This window comes from Nomia melanderi, chromosome 11 (genome assembly GCF_051020985.1).
Source record: "Nomia melanderi isolate GNS246 chromosome 11, iyNomMela1, whole genome shotgun sequence".
Lineage (NCBI taxonomy): Eukaryota > Metazoa > Arthropoda > Insecta > Hymenoptera > Halictidae > Nomia > Nomia melanderi.
The window spans coordinates 16088948-16102757 of record NC_135009.1 but is presented as its reverse complement, the minus strand read 5'-3'; the positions used below and the strand labels follow the sequence as shown (position 1 = coordinate 16102757).

The window sequence follows — 13810 nt, the reverse complement described above, 5'->3', positions numbered from 1 at the left end:
AACAACCGAAGAGGTTCGCCGCGGTGACGTAACGAACGTAACAAGATCACTCGCTCGCGTTCGTTGCATCGGTGAATCGTCGGGGCAGGATAAACAGTCGACGATCGAGCAGCCAGAATGGAAGCGTTCGCCTCGCGCGATAACTTCGCTCCCCCGTTATTCCTCTCGCTATCGCCGTAGCCGCGTTGCGCGAGAAGATTGAGTAATCGCTATTATTTATTATACCACCCGTGCGCGCGTTACTTTCTTCGGTCTTCTCGCGAGATCGTAAATTCGCCTTTCCTCGAATAGTTCGGAACATCATGCTTTGTTTACTTCCCTTCGAAAGGGTGAAGTTCAGTTTCGAACCTTCTTATGGTAGCTTCCCTTGGGATAGGTTAATCATTACTCTCGTCGAAACTCATGATACTACGTTCATCGATATCTCCATAGACTTTCACTTTAAACGTGATTTATGGATCGAAAGACTTCAAGGATAATCCTGTTATAACTTGACTGCAAATTCTGTACAATCCAACAACTTCAAAGGTACCTCATTAACTAATCAAATCCAAGAATAATCCCCTTACCGCTCGACTACAAATTCTACACAATCTACCAAACAACTCGAAGGGTACCTCGTCAACAAATTAAACCCAAGAATAATCCCTTCCAATTACAACACACGCACACGTTACTCGCTACGCCTATCAAAGAACGCCAACATCAACTGTGACTCGTCAATCAATCCAAAACAATGAACGAAAAAAGAAGCTGCGTTGACCCAGCCATTGGTCCCATCGTTAACGATAGGATCAGCCCGTAAGAGGTCCCGTGTTTACGGTCCTATCACGAACTCTCCGCCGTGGACTCTGCCGAGGCCCGCGCAGCGTCGAATCCTCACCGTGTCATTTATAGCCAGCTGTCGGTCTATTTTAATCGAATACTCCGGTTGGACTCGGGCCCGAGTGTGACGGCCCTTAAAAGTGTCAAGCCGGCTCGCGATAAGATTAAGCGTGTTTACGAGCGCAGTCTTGAACCTTGCACCCGGTGAGCGCGCCGAAGTCTTTTATGCGCTGCTCCGCTCGCTCGCTCGCTCGCTCGCGCGCGGATCGCTTCCGATATAGTTTCGCCTCCGCAACAACTAGCTTCCCCCTCTTCCTCTGCACCCGCCTCTGCCCTCCTCTCCGCGATGCCGCTTCCCGCCGTCCATCGCGAGCGATAACGCGAGTTCGCGACCTATCCAGCTGCTTTTTTCGTTGGATTTCCCGTGCTGCCGGGGCTGGGCGGATCAACAATCCGATTGGATATTCGGCCGATGATTAACGCTAGAACCGCCGAACGGGTCAGAATGACTCTTCCTGATTTCTCCCTTTTGAGACTGTTGAGAAGAGATTCTTCTCTGAGAGGCGACTGAAAAGATTTGGCGATAAGCGAACTGAATTAGAAATTAATTGAAGCTGCTTCTACAGAGGAATTTCAAAAGTCAATGTCAGTGCTTAGTTTTTCACGTAATTTTCGCTAGGAGTACTATAAAAATTAGTTGTACTTGTTGATAGATTAACCCCTTAACGCACAGTTGTTTTTTTTTAAAATCAATTTTGATATACTGCGCTTTTGTTCCATGGAAAAAGGCTATATTTTATTCTCGAATAAATAAGTGTTACAGCTTGCAATCCCATGTAAATGATAAACATCAATAAAACGATTTTTCTTTGCTTTCGCATTGTTATTTTCACAGTTTTGCCTGTTTAGCTTGCTCGAATTAACTCGAGCGTGCAAGTTAAGGGGTTAAAAAGCAACCCGGAGTGCTAAGGGTTAAAGTGTCCAAAGAATTCGCGAAATTGCCTATTTCCGGGGACTTCCTATGCTAACGTTCCTTCCGGTTCCAGGTTCCGCGTCCGTGGAGCAGAAGAACGGGAACGGCAGCGCGAAGAACAACAAGACGAACAACAACGCCGTCGAGGTGAACAGAAACGAGGAGCAAAATGGCACCGGCGACAAAGGGAAGAAGAAGCCGAGCCCGCCGGGAAGCGGTCCTTTGTTGCAACAGGCGTAGGTTTCGATGTTCTCGTTAGACGCGGACGCTCGTCGTCGTCGTCGTCGTCGTCCTCGTTGTCGTCGTCTCGTCAGCTGTTACAGCTAGATGCGTTCGGGGGGTAACGACGCGGCGAGGCAGCCAGTAAACCCAGTTGGACCGTAAACGGAAGGTCGTCGGTTGTTCCCAGAGATCCTCTAGAGATTCTCCGTGAAAATCCTCGTCTCGGAGGAAAACCTTGTATCATCGGGAAACTACCGTGATTAACACTAGATTTACGGAACCCGTCAATTTGACAATATTGAATTTTTAAAACATTTAGTAATTGTTTAAGTCGATCTGGATTCGCGCAATTATACGAATACGCATTACAATACGGTTCTGAAGCAGTTTTCGCGATTTATATAAACGAACACGTAGTTCTCTAGGAACAATTTCAATTAAGTCGATCTGGATTCGCGCAATTATACGAATACGCATTACAATACGGTTTCGAAGCAGTCTTCGCGATTTATATAAACGAACGTGTGGTTCTCTAGGAACAATTTCAATTAAATTTCAACAATTTAATATAAAGTATAGAACAAATGTCCGTGAATCTAGTGTTAAACCCTCTGTAGGTTCTATTAAAATTTTATCTTTTCTATCCTTCTATCAAAATTGCTTGGAATTGCTGGTAATACCAATGAGACAATGTTTCGAGTGCAAAGGGTTAATCTTAACCCTTTGCGGACGAAGATTCCATGAAATGTACGAAACCTTCAAGAGACAAAGATAAATTATATATCAGTTGCTTAATCAATAGAAAAAAGAGAAACTACGTGCTCTCTTGCTGTTTAAGTAATTAAATTATTTGTCCGTGACTTAGTCTTCCAGATATGAACGTTTCATCTCGTCGAAACGTCGACGTTCGTCCGCAAAGGGTTAAAAATATTTTCTTATCAAAATTGGCGTGTACCGTACGTGGTACACGTGGCACCGGACGTGTTAACGATCGACGGTAACTGTATTTCGGAGCGCGTCTTTACGATCCTCGAGGGTTTACCGTCCCGCTGCCATCGCCGCAGGCCGCGCATCCCCTGTCGCAGGTGGAGAAGAAGGGATCCTCGACACCGCGGGCGCGTTCGGTTCGCTCGAACTTCTTCTAAATATAATATCTTTCGGTCGTCGGTCGATCCGCGCGTTGCATAATCCGTTATTCGCATCTGCTCCGTTCGCCACCGGGCCGCGAATAGACCTGACGGAGATAAATAATAGCCCCGCGTTAAAATAACCGCGAAACCTGCGAACCGCGCTCTTCGAACTTCGCCGTTCGAATTCGCCCTTCTTCTTCTATCGGACACCGTCGTCCTTCTCTTCTTTCTCTCTGTGTTCATCCCTTGCTACGATCCACGTCTCGACTATGACGGAATTATTTCGTTGTGAAAAATTCACGGGGGAAGGAGGAGAATTCTAAGTGTACGACGACGTTTGCTTTTAAAGTATAAATAATATTTACTGTTAACACGTTGACGTAAATAGAGTCTATAGCCGTCCAGTGCTCGCGGATGGTGCAAATGGCAACATATGAACCGTTTATTTTAAAAGTGGCTCGAGTCCACTTCAAGAAGATTAACAGACCATTAAAAATTGAAGAGATTACTCGGAATTGCAACCGTTGCAACGGTTCATTTGATTCTTTTGAAAAATGGACACTTTCGAAATAAACTGCTCAGAATATTAGTGCCATAAATAAGTATAACTTTATTCTGAAAGTGGGAAATCTTGATCGAACTCCTAAATCGACTGATTAATAAAGTTGCTTTAACAAAATTGCTTTTGTCGTCCATCGTCGATTTCAAAGTGACCGTCAACGTACCAGATTCCGTTTGGAAGCTTTGCCACTAGTCTGACGCGTTGTTAGACAAGGGGTTGATACGCAAGAGTTCGCTTAACACTAGAACTGCCGTACCAGTCAAGATGACTGGTTTCGATTCTTTCAGCAATTATTCATATCTTCGAAGCATTGAATATTCGAAATGATTTTGAAAATAAATAGCTTCACTAGAGTACTATAATGAATGCCAGAAGAAACTGAGAATAATCTATTGCAATTTTTATAGGAATCGCATATTGATCGTATTAAATGCTCGGTAGTTCTAGTGTTAACTTGGAGCGATCCCTGAGAAAGGAGACGATCGACGCGTAATCGAGCGAACCCCGTCGCGAGCCCAATCCCGACGCTTCTCGAAACTGTACTGATCATTCATCTCGTTTTCCATTTTTCCAGAGAGATATCCACCAGTCAGCTCGACTTCTTCAAGATGCTCGACGAGAAGATCGAGAATGTAAGTTGCCTCGTCGGAACCGAGAATCCCCGTCCATCGCCGCATAGATCCTGTCCCTAGGGCCCTAACAATATTAGATCGTCCCATAAGCTCACACCGCAGTGTGTTTATATTTAAATATTTTATTTAAATGCGTCACATTTTCTAATTGCAGCATAGAAACCCTTATGCTTCAGTTTAGTTGTTAGAACGCACTTTGATATTTCATCCAATATTATTTTGTGTAGTAAACAAATAAACGGCACGAACCTATGGGACGACCTACACATCTGTATTCGTCGAGAATTCGTTTTCCATGGACTCCCAGTTTCCCTTGCTTCTCGCTTGATCCGTGAACCGTTCGAATGCCACGGGCATTCGCGAAAATCCAGTTGAAAACTGGCGAGAGCGATCGCGCCCCTTCCATTTCAGTTCAGAAACCGAATGACGTTTTTCTGTCTGTACGTGAAAGAAATTGTGAAACGCGATCGTTCCGTGTTTCTGTTTCTAAGCATAGAATAACGAGAATAAAGATAAATAAATAACGGAGAGCGATCGTGCTGCTTGGCACTCAAACGGTGAACGCTATGTCGGACCCTGGTGACTGACGCTATGACTAAAAAACAACATACAAGATAACCGGTGTGAGGTGAAAATGTTCAATAACGTAAGTTGATAACAGTGTAACGCAAACATTGTAACGAATAATTAGTAATTTGTCTTTGACACAAAAGAAAAAGTCGGGAAAAGCATTCTCGTGGTGCTTAACGTGTTAACACATTGCGTGCCGGCTAATTTTCAGAAAACTGAATTGTGATGGCAATTTTCAGTGAGGTCATCTTATATATAATACTATATAATATAACTTATATATTCTATATATCTATATATATTCTATACATCTATATATATTCTATACATCTATATATCTATATATCTGAGTTTTTCTATGTATAGAAAATATGGTGAGGTCAACTTATATATATATTCTATATATATTATATTATATTATATTATGTTACATTATATTATATACAGAATATATATAAGTTGACCTCACCATATTTTCTATACATACAAAAACTCAGATATATTGTTATATACTATATTTTAGATAATCAATTCGAACAAAATTTTATACTTTCTCAATGCTGTGATAATTAGCGAAGTCGCACAGCTAAGTGTCTATATAAAAAGATTTCTCGTTACCGCTACGCAATGCGTTAAGCGTCGTGTATCGACAGTCTTGGCCAAACGAACCGTCGCGAGCGATGGAAAGCCGAAAATTTCGAAGAATCGCACAGCGAAGAGAACAAGGGGACGGTTTCCCTGGTTACCCAGGCTCGCGAGGCCGGATAAAATTCAGCGAACACGAGCCTTCTCGTGCGAGAGGAGAAGTCCGATGGTCGACACGGCAGGAAGCGAGCGAACATGCTCCGGAAGCTGGTCTCCGGCTATCGAGTGTCCTAAAAACACCGTAAGGCTGTGTGCACAATGCCCGCGGGCGAAGAACGATGCTCCAGCGGCGATAAAGTCGCAGATACATTCTCTATTCATAGACGGAAGGTATCTCTCTCTCTGCGAGTTACTGAAACGGAAATAAATCACTTTATCGGCATCGGTGCGTCGGCATCGAGCTTAATTTAACCACGGGCTGCGGAGCTTATCAAGGAAACGCTCCGGAACGAAAATTGAACGCTTTCCAACCGTTACCTTCGCCGGAAGCGCAACTGCCGAGAGAATTTCAATTGTTTTTCTTGCTGCGACCTGCCTGTGAGATTACCAGATTTTAACGCATTGAACGCCGGCTAAATTTCAGCGTCGATGATTATATTGATACGTTTTTAAACGTCGATTAAACCAAAATTTCTAACTTACGGAAGAGAATAAGGAATTCGACTTTGTAAATTTTACTTTGCATTTGTGTTATACGTATCTAAAATGTTACATGAGCGTAGGATTAGCAGTTAAACGGTAGACTAAAAATCCCGCATTATCGCGGGGCCGGCGCTCAATGTGTTAAGAACGTCGTTAGGGAAATGAGAATAATCGAAAGGATATCGGATATTTCTATTGTTCTTATCGCGTTCATTCTGTACGATTCTACACTTTCAAATGTGAAAATCCTGATGGAGGATCCGCAGAAAATCTCTGTGGTAGCGATACTATCTTTTAACCCTTTGAACTCGAGAGGTAGCGGTTTGATATACTAAAATCAAAGTCTTACGTATAGTATTAACCCCTTGATGTATTATCTACTTTCTCTAAGCTGCTGTAGCATTTTATTATCGGCAATTTAGAAGAGAAGCAACAGGATCTTCCATTCTACTTTAAATAATACATTGACAATAGCAAAATAGTTTAGTCAATACAATGGCAAAATTATTTAGTTTAGACAGTAGCAAAATTATTTAGTTTCAATTTAATCTATAAATCTTCACTCATTGTATGGCAAGAGGTTCTAATCCACGAATACGAAATATTGTAATAACACCTTCGCTTTTCAACTTATATTCCCTCGTTCACTTCGTTCTAAACAATATCTAACTCGGAAACCAGACTATTTCTATCGAAAGACTTCCGAGCGCAAAGGGTTGAAACCAGACTGTACCGCGTAACGAACTGCACAAGCCTTCCCGCGCGCAATTGTGCGCACAGCTTTACGGTCGGTTTCCAGTTGAAAACGCGGAACGAGGATGATCCTTCTGAATTGTAAGAACATTCCGGTGCGCGCGTGCACCGTGTCCGAGCGTGTTCTCCCCGAGCGAGGGCCGTGTTCATTGAAGCGTGCGTGCGCGCACCGTGTCGCGGCCCGCTCGCGTTCCCTTTACCGGTGCCATTACGAGTTGCGTCACTTTATGGCCGGGCATTAAAGACTTGCCGCGGTGCGTCGTCCTTGCGAGCGTCTCCTCGTTCGGCTTGTTTCCCACGCGACGTAACGACCGCTTTTATCCCCGGTTACGGAAAGATCGGGATCAGCCTCGAATTACGCGAGCGAGCAGACGCGCGCGCGTTCTCCGCTTCTATCGCGCGCCGGCGAAACGCGTTGGAATCAGGCCACGTAAAATAGACGTCCCCTTAAGGCTTCGCCGACCTTGCCGGGCAGCCTTGTTGCAATAATAATATTAATCCGCGCAGCGGTCGCCGGGTGTTTGCTGGTTGGCCGGTTGCAGACTTTTATCGACGCGAATTCCTTCCCTCGTCCGTCTCTTTTCATCCGTTTCCGCTTCTGTTACGCTTCGTGCTCGCCGACGACTAGCGAATCAGATCTCGAATGAAACATTTCAACTTTTGCACTCGGAAGGTTCTCGGTAGACATATTTGCCATTCGCTTTGACCGCGAAAAACAAAATTGAAAATTCAATAATCAATTTGCTAACGTATCGATAACATGGAACGTTCGAATAAAATAGCTCTGTTATAACGCGTTAGGTAGCATTATTTATAATACAAGAATGTTCATGTCACCTCACCCAAACTTGGGTGACACTATTTTCCACGTGAACTTAATTATGAATTTTCTCGGTGACGTATCGAACGAACCGAATTTTCTTGGATCTATGAGATACGAGAAAGATAGTAAAGCAATCATTACGAAGAATCTTGACCTTTTAGTTTCTGCTCAACGAAGAAAACTGTTTCCAGTACATGGAAGTTTTTACGAGACTTGGCAGCCAAAGTGTTAACACATTGCGTACCTAATTTTCAGAAAACTGAATTGTGATGGAAATTTTCACTGTGCTCAACTTATATCACTATACATAGAAAAACTCAGATATATTGTTATGTAATATATTTTAGATAATCAATTCGAATGAAATTTTATATTTCTTCAATGCTGTGGTAATTAGCGAAGTTGCACAGCTAAGTGTCTTTACATAAAAACGAGATTTCTCGTTACCGGTACGCAATGTGTTAATTGTCCGAATCACAAGAATATTCGATTCGATCGGGGGTCACCGGTGACCCTCATATTCAACGTGTTAATCGCGACGAATTTGAATGTAGAACGTATTTAACCCATTCGAGACCGATTGCACATCGTGCCTTCGCTCCTGAGGACCGTGTTCGAAAAAATTCCTACAAAATCATTCGCTCTCCCCGAACTCTCCGCTTCGCACTTTTCTAAAACGAAAATATCCGTTCAAACACTTCAACGAGCACGCAGCTCCACTCGCACATTCACACGTGAAGCATGAAAACATTCATTCGTGCCGGTTACCGATTTACCGTGGACAGAGGCGACCGTAGTAGGGTCAAGTGCAACCGGTACAAGAGAAACTCGCTGGAAAACAGGGAGAGACGAGACGAGACTTTCCAGAGACAATCGATCGCCGACACGGTATTCGCCTCGGAATGCCGATGAAACGATGAAATCGGCGGATAATTCCGACGATCCGGTTCGCGATCCCGCAGCGTTGTTACACTCGAAAATTCGCGCGCGGCATTCCAGTCCGCTTTAATCAACGCATTCTTGCGCCGCCCACTCGAGCGATTTTCAATTCGCCGTGTAACGTTTCATCGCGATCGTTAGCGGTCGTTATCGTTTTCCGATCGATCCCACAATGGCGGAAAGTTCGGTCGGTTCGCTTTCGAACTCCGACTCGACCGGCATCGTTATCCGGTTGTTTCGAAGATTCTCGTTCGGCGTAAACGGGCTAGTCGGTGCATCGAACTTTCGATTACCATTAATTACGGCGAGGCCCGCGCGCAACAGTTTGTGCCAATTGCGAGCGAGCGTGCGGATGCGCGCGCGGATGCAAACGAACGAGTCTCGCGGAACGGTCAAGTACGACCGGGTACGCCGGCAGGAGGGAGAAAACCGAAGATGTACGACGAACGCAAGGCCGCTGGACGACGTCCAGAACCGACGGAGTACGCGTCAACCCTTTTCAATTCCTCGCACGTTTTCCTCTTGCAACTCTGTAGTATTCCACCCTTTACTAGAGGTGACTCTAAGAGTATCGAATCTGATGTTTAACACTAGATTTACGGACGTTTCTTCTGCACTTTATTCTATTGTTCTTAGAATACTGCGCGTTCGTCTATGTAAATGGAGAAAACCGTAGCTTCAAAACTAGAGCATTGCAATGCGTATTCGCATAATCGCACGAATCAAGAATAATGTTTAAAAAATTCAATATCCGTCAAATTGGGTTCCGTAAATCTAGTGTTAAGGGACAGAGCTATTTTATTTGAACGGTTCATGGTATCGATATTATACCAGAATGAATATTGAATTTTTAGTTTTGTTTTTCGGGGTCGAAGCGAATGACGAATGAACGGCGCGTTACGAGTGCGAAGTGTTAACGCTACTATCGAGCGTTTAATACAATTAATATGCAATTCCTATAGAAATTGTAACAGTGTAACAATGTCATCTATATCTCGTAAAAATCAATTGAATATTTCTAGTGACAAATTTTCGAGTGCAAAGTGTTAATGCTAACCGAAAGTTCGATGCACCGCGGCTCTGCCCCCTTGTTTACGCTGTTGCATAGAGAAACGCGACACGGTACTGCGCGGTAAACGCGGAAGACTTTGGCCAGACAAGGTCACCGACTGTCTGACTACTCCCACCTTTTTCCACTGCTCTCTATCTGCCCGCTTCCCGTCCCACCGGACATCGCAGCGACCAACTGGAAGCAAACTTCGCCGGTTGATCCGGTTCCCCTGTTTCGTCCGATTGTTTGAAATCCGGTGAATCCCACATAAGACGAAAGCCACCCATCATCCCACATAAGATGGAAGCCACCCATCATCCCACATAAGATGAAACCTCCCCATCATCCCACATAAGATGAAACCTCCCCATCATCCCACATAAGATGGAAGCCACCCCATGATCCCACATAAGATGAAACCTCCCCATCATCCCACATAAGATGAAACCTCCCCATCATCCCACATAAGATGGAAACCACCCATCATCCCACATAAGACGAAAGCCACCCATCATCCCACATAAGATGAAACCTCCCCATCATCCCACATAAGATGGAAGCCACCCGATCATCCCACATAAGACGAAAGCCACCCATCATCCCACATAAGATGAAACCTCCCCATCATCCCCCATTCCGCCACCAGCTGACCTCTAATTCAAACTACATTTCCAGGGTCCAGACTACGACGAGAGTCTCGACACGACGGCCCGAGCGGAGCGCGTGTCCAGCCTGCTGCGTCAATGGGAGCTAGCCAGCGTGAGCTGGTCCAGCGTCGCGGACCTGAGCAACGCCTCGCCGACGGCGAGCAGGAGCCGCAACTCGATCTCCAACGTCTCGCGGAACAGCCTGACCGCGAAGGACCGCGAGGGAATGCGGAACATCGTGGGCGGCCGTCCGGAGAGCGCTCCGATCTACACGCGGAACGCGAACCGGGTGGACGGTCTGCAGGAGTCGCACCACTGTCCCTCGCCGAACATGCCTCGGCACGTGCTGGAGTCGATCACGCAGAGCCCGACGCAGAGCCTGAAGAACGCGACGCCGCCGGACGGCTCCTCGCCGACCAGCCTGCGCTACCAGGACGGGTACAAGGAGTGCGGCGTCAGCCAGCCGCCCGGCAAGCCGGTCAGAGTTCACTACGCCGGCCAGAGTCCCGTGAACGGCGAGTACCTGACGCAGCAGGCGCTCTATCGCGAACAGTATTTGCAGCAGACCGGCATAATCACCGTCCCGTCGCAGTACTCTGCTGGTACGCCAGCCGGCAACCTCCTCAGGAGCAATCCGTACGTGCAGCAGTATCAGATCACCAGCCCCCAGCACTTCTCCACGCCCAGGAAGCGCGGATTCAACGCGGCGCAGATGACGTGACCAGGATGACCGTGTACCACCAGATAAGACTGACCACAGGCGGACGCCAGCGACACGCTCCTGGGAGTCCGCGAGAGTAACGTTTGAAGAGGGAGGGAGAAAGAGAGAGAGAGAGAGAGAGAGAGAGAGAGAGAGAGAGAGAGAGGGAACAATCTGGTCTCAACGAGAGGATTCTTCTTGTCATTGAACCTTGCGAAAGCATAGAAAGGAGAGAGAGCCACCGAGTGGCGGCTGGAGACTGACCAACGGACGGAGATACGGATGCTTCGTATGTTCCTAACGATTCCGTACACTTTTTTCCGAAGGACTCACTGCTGTTGGTGGTGGTAGTCTGATGGATATACAAGGATTTTGCCCCGCGTCGATGTTGGCCTAAGAGACTCGTCGAGTGGGAACGATTCTCGATCATGTCGTCATGATTCGGTATATGTATATTTATATATGTATATACATATGTATCACTGTCGTCTGATTTCTTCGAAAGTCTACCAGAATTCTTCACTGTTAAGTGCCAAAAGATGCAACGCCACGCGTTGAACCGTCGCGGTGAGACGAGAGACACTGTCAGTTGAAACGATACTCCGTTCATTGTAATTCATGTAAATTGATACTTTTTCGACGTGTATATCATGTATACATAGATATATATTTATATGTATATGTATATATATTTTGTGTTCGATCTTACACTTCGGTTCTCTTTTTCTAATCAGGTAGTATCTCCGCGTGCCACCTTATTGGTGAATATGTATATTTCTGTGAGGGGACAAAGTACAAGCAAAATATTTAAAGTGAAAAGGAAAAAGAGAGAGTGACTGAGTGTATATGTGCGTGTATGTATGATAGAGAGAGAGAGAGAGAGAGAGAGAGAGAGAGAGAGAGAGAGAGAGAGAGAGAGAGAGAGAGAGAGAGAGAGAAAGAGGAGCGATGAAAAGGAAACACATCTATGAATTTTTGTCGTAGCATTTTGTATAATTGTGTTAGCGAGATATATTCCAGGATATGTATATGTCTCTACACATATATATATATATGCTTGGCGTATACATGTGGTATGCATTTATGTATGTATCGCGACACTGTCGGAGAACGGCGAACCAAGAGAACAAAAAGCAGAAATGAAAAAATCAGACATCGGATGCGTGTATGTAGGAATCTTTTACTTATACCGTGTATAGATTCGCTGTATATGTACTTGTATCGATATACATTTAAATTAACGTGATGACTGTATATTTATATGTTGACCATGTTCGAAGAAGAAGAAGAAAAAAGAAGTTAACTATATATAATAGTTGATGATGATGAGAATTTTATATTTCATGTTACGAGTAACGCTCTGTATTGTGGAATACACACTTCAATCGAATTCGCTGCATCACACTGTCGAGGACTGCGAGTACTATCTTTTGTTCCGTTGAACAACCTTTTTTTTGTACAAATAAATTCGTAATTTCTCCCCAACGAGAATCTCGCGTTACGCCTTCTGACACCCGGATCAACCCTGGTAATCCCTCGTCCTCGGTTGGCAAGTGCCAACGGAAGCCTCTCGCACCTGACAATAAAAATATTGCCATTTAAATGGTTTTCGTTGCGCAACCGCGAAATCCCTCGGCAAGTGGAAAACGCCGACTACCGTTGCACGACAGACGGTTCACCATCCTCGAGACACCAGCAACCAGTCCTAATCCGATTTGACGATTGGTTAATGAGATTCCGTTGTCCTGAAACCTCGACGCTGACAATGTAATCGCATTTATTTATAAACTGTGTACATATACACGCTCGTCTAAGCATTCGAACAATTTCAGGCAGGTCACGTTTCGACTTAACGTAAATTACTCCACTTATCTCGGTCATGGTTTATTGTCGATCCGGTTGTTTATACGTAACACGTCTGCGGGGATGTAATCTATAAATTGTGTTCCGTTAAATAAATAATCTGACGCATTTTCCATTGGCAGTCTCCGTAGAAGCTTGTACCAGCACGTGCGTAATAAGTTCATGCTGGAGGGAGTAATCAAATCACGGATTCCCATTTCCATGTTAATAGCAGTGATGCAAGCCAATATGGCTCGCTAACTCTATAATCATGCGGTTCTAGAAGGATTGTACTACTGACGTGCACCGGAACAGCTGCAACCGATACAACTTCGTGTCGAGCGGGTCACGTGCTTATAGGGGTTACCATTTTCACTTTGCTATAATTGCATTCTCTGACAAATTTATGATTTTCTTGTTTTAGGCACAAGATGCAGTTTCTGATCTGGTAGGAATTTTTGACAACTTTGGCACAATCTCAGGATTGTTATAAAGTATATATATTTGTATAAGACTTCATTTATTATATTCTCAGTCTTGGGGCACTAAGCAGGTACAGTAAGAATGTTAATTACGACTTTGTTTCCCTTTCTAAAATCATCAAAATTCAATGTTTTCTTTATATAATAAATCTAAATATTTCAATCGTCAAACAATTAATATATGTTTCATTAATAACAGAATAGTTGAGTCTAATCTATTAAGTCGTTAAGATAATAAAAAAATTATTTTTAAAAGTACCTGTATTATATCTAGGATTGGTGGCGCCATCTATCCCGAGACTGCTCAAACTTCTAGTTAAATAGTACCAGATTGTCTCCACTAGATGGGGGATACCAATGATTTCTCATTTT

The 13810-nt window shown here is 44.5% G+C and overlaps 1 protein-coding gene across 3 annotated transcripts in view; it reads left to right on the top strand.

The window, feature by feature from the left end:
• tow (target of wingless) overlaps nucleotides 1–12605 on the top strand; it is a 57695-nt gene extending 45090 nt beyond the window's left edge. For all 3 annotated transcript variants that reach the window (XM_076371909.1, XM_076371910.1, XM_076371911.1), the window contains 3 exons: nucleotides 1872–2034; nucleotides 4287–4344; nucleotides 10443–12605. In XM_076371909.1, coding sequence (XP_076228024.1) covers nucleotides 1872–2034; nucleotides 4287–4344; nucleotides 10443–11135 — 914 coding nt within the window. In that variant the 3' untranslated portion in view covers nucleotides 11136–12605. The remainder of the gene's footprint in view (nucleotides 1–1871; nucleotides 2035–4286; nucleotides 4345–10442) is intronic.
• The last annotated feature ends 1205 nt before the right edge of the window (nucleotides 12606–13810 follow it).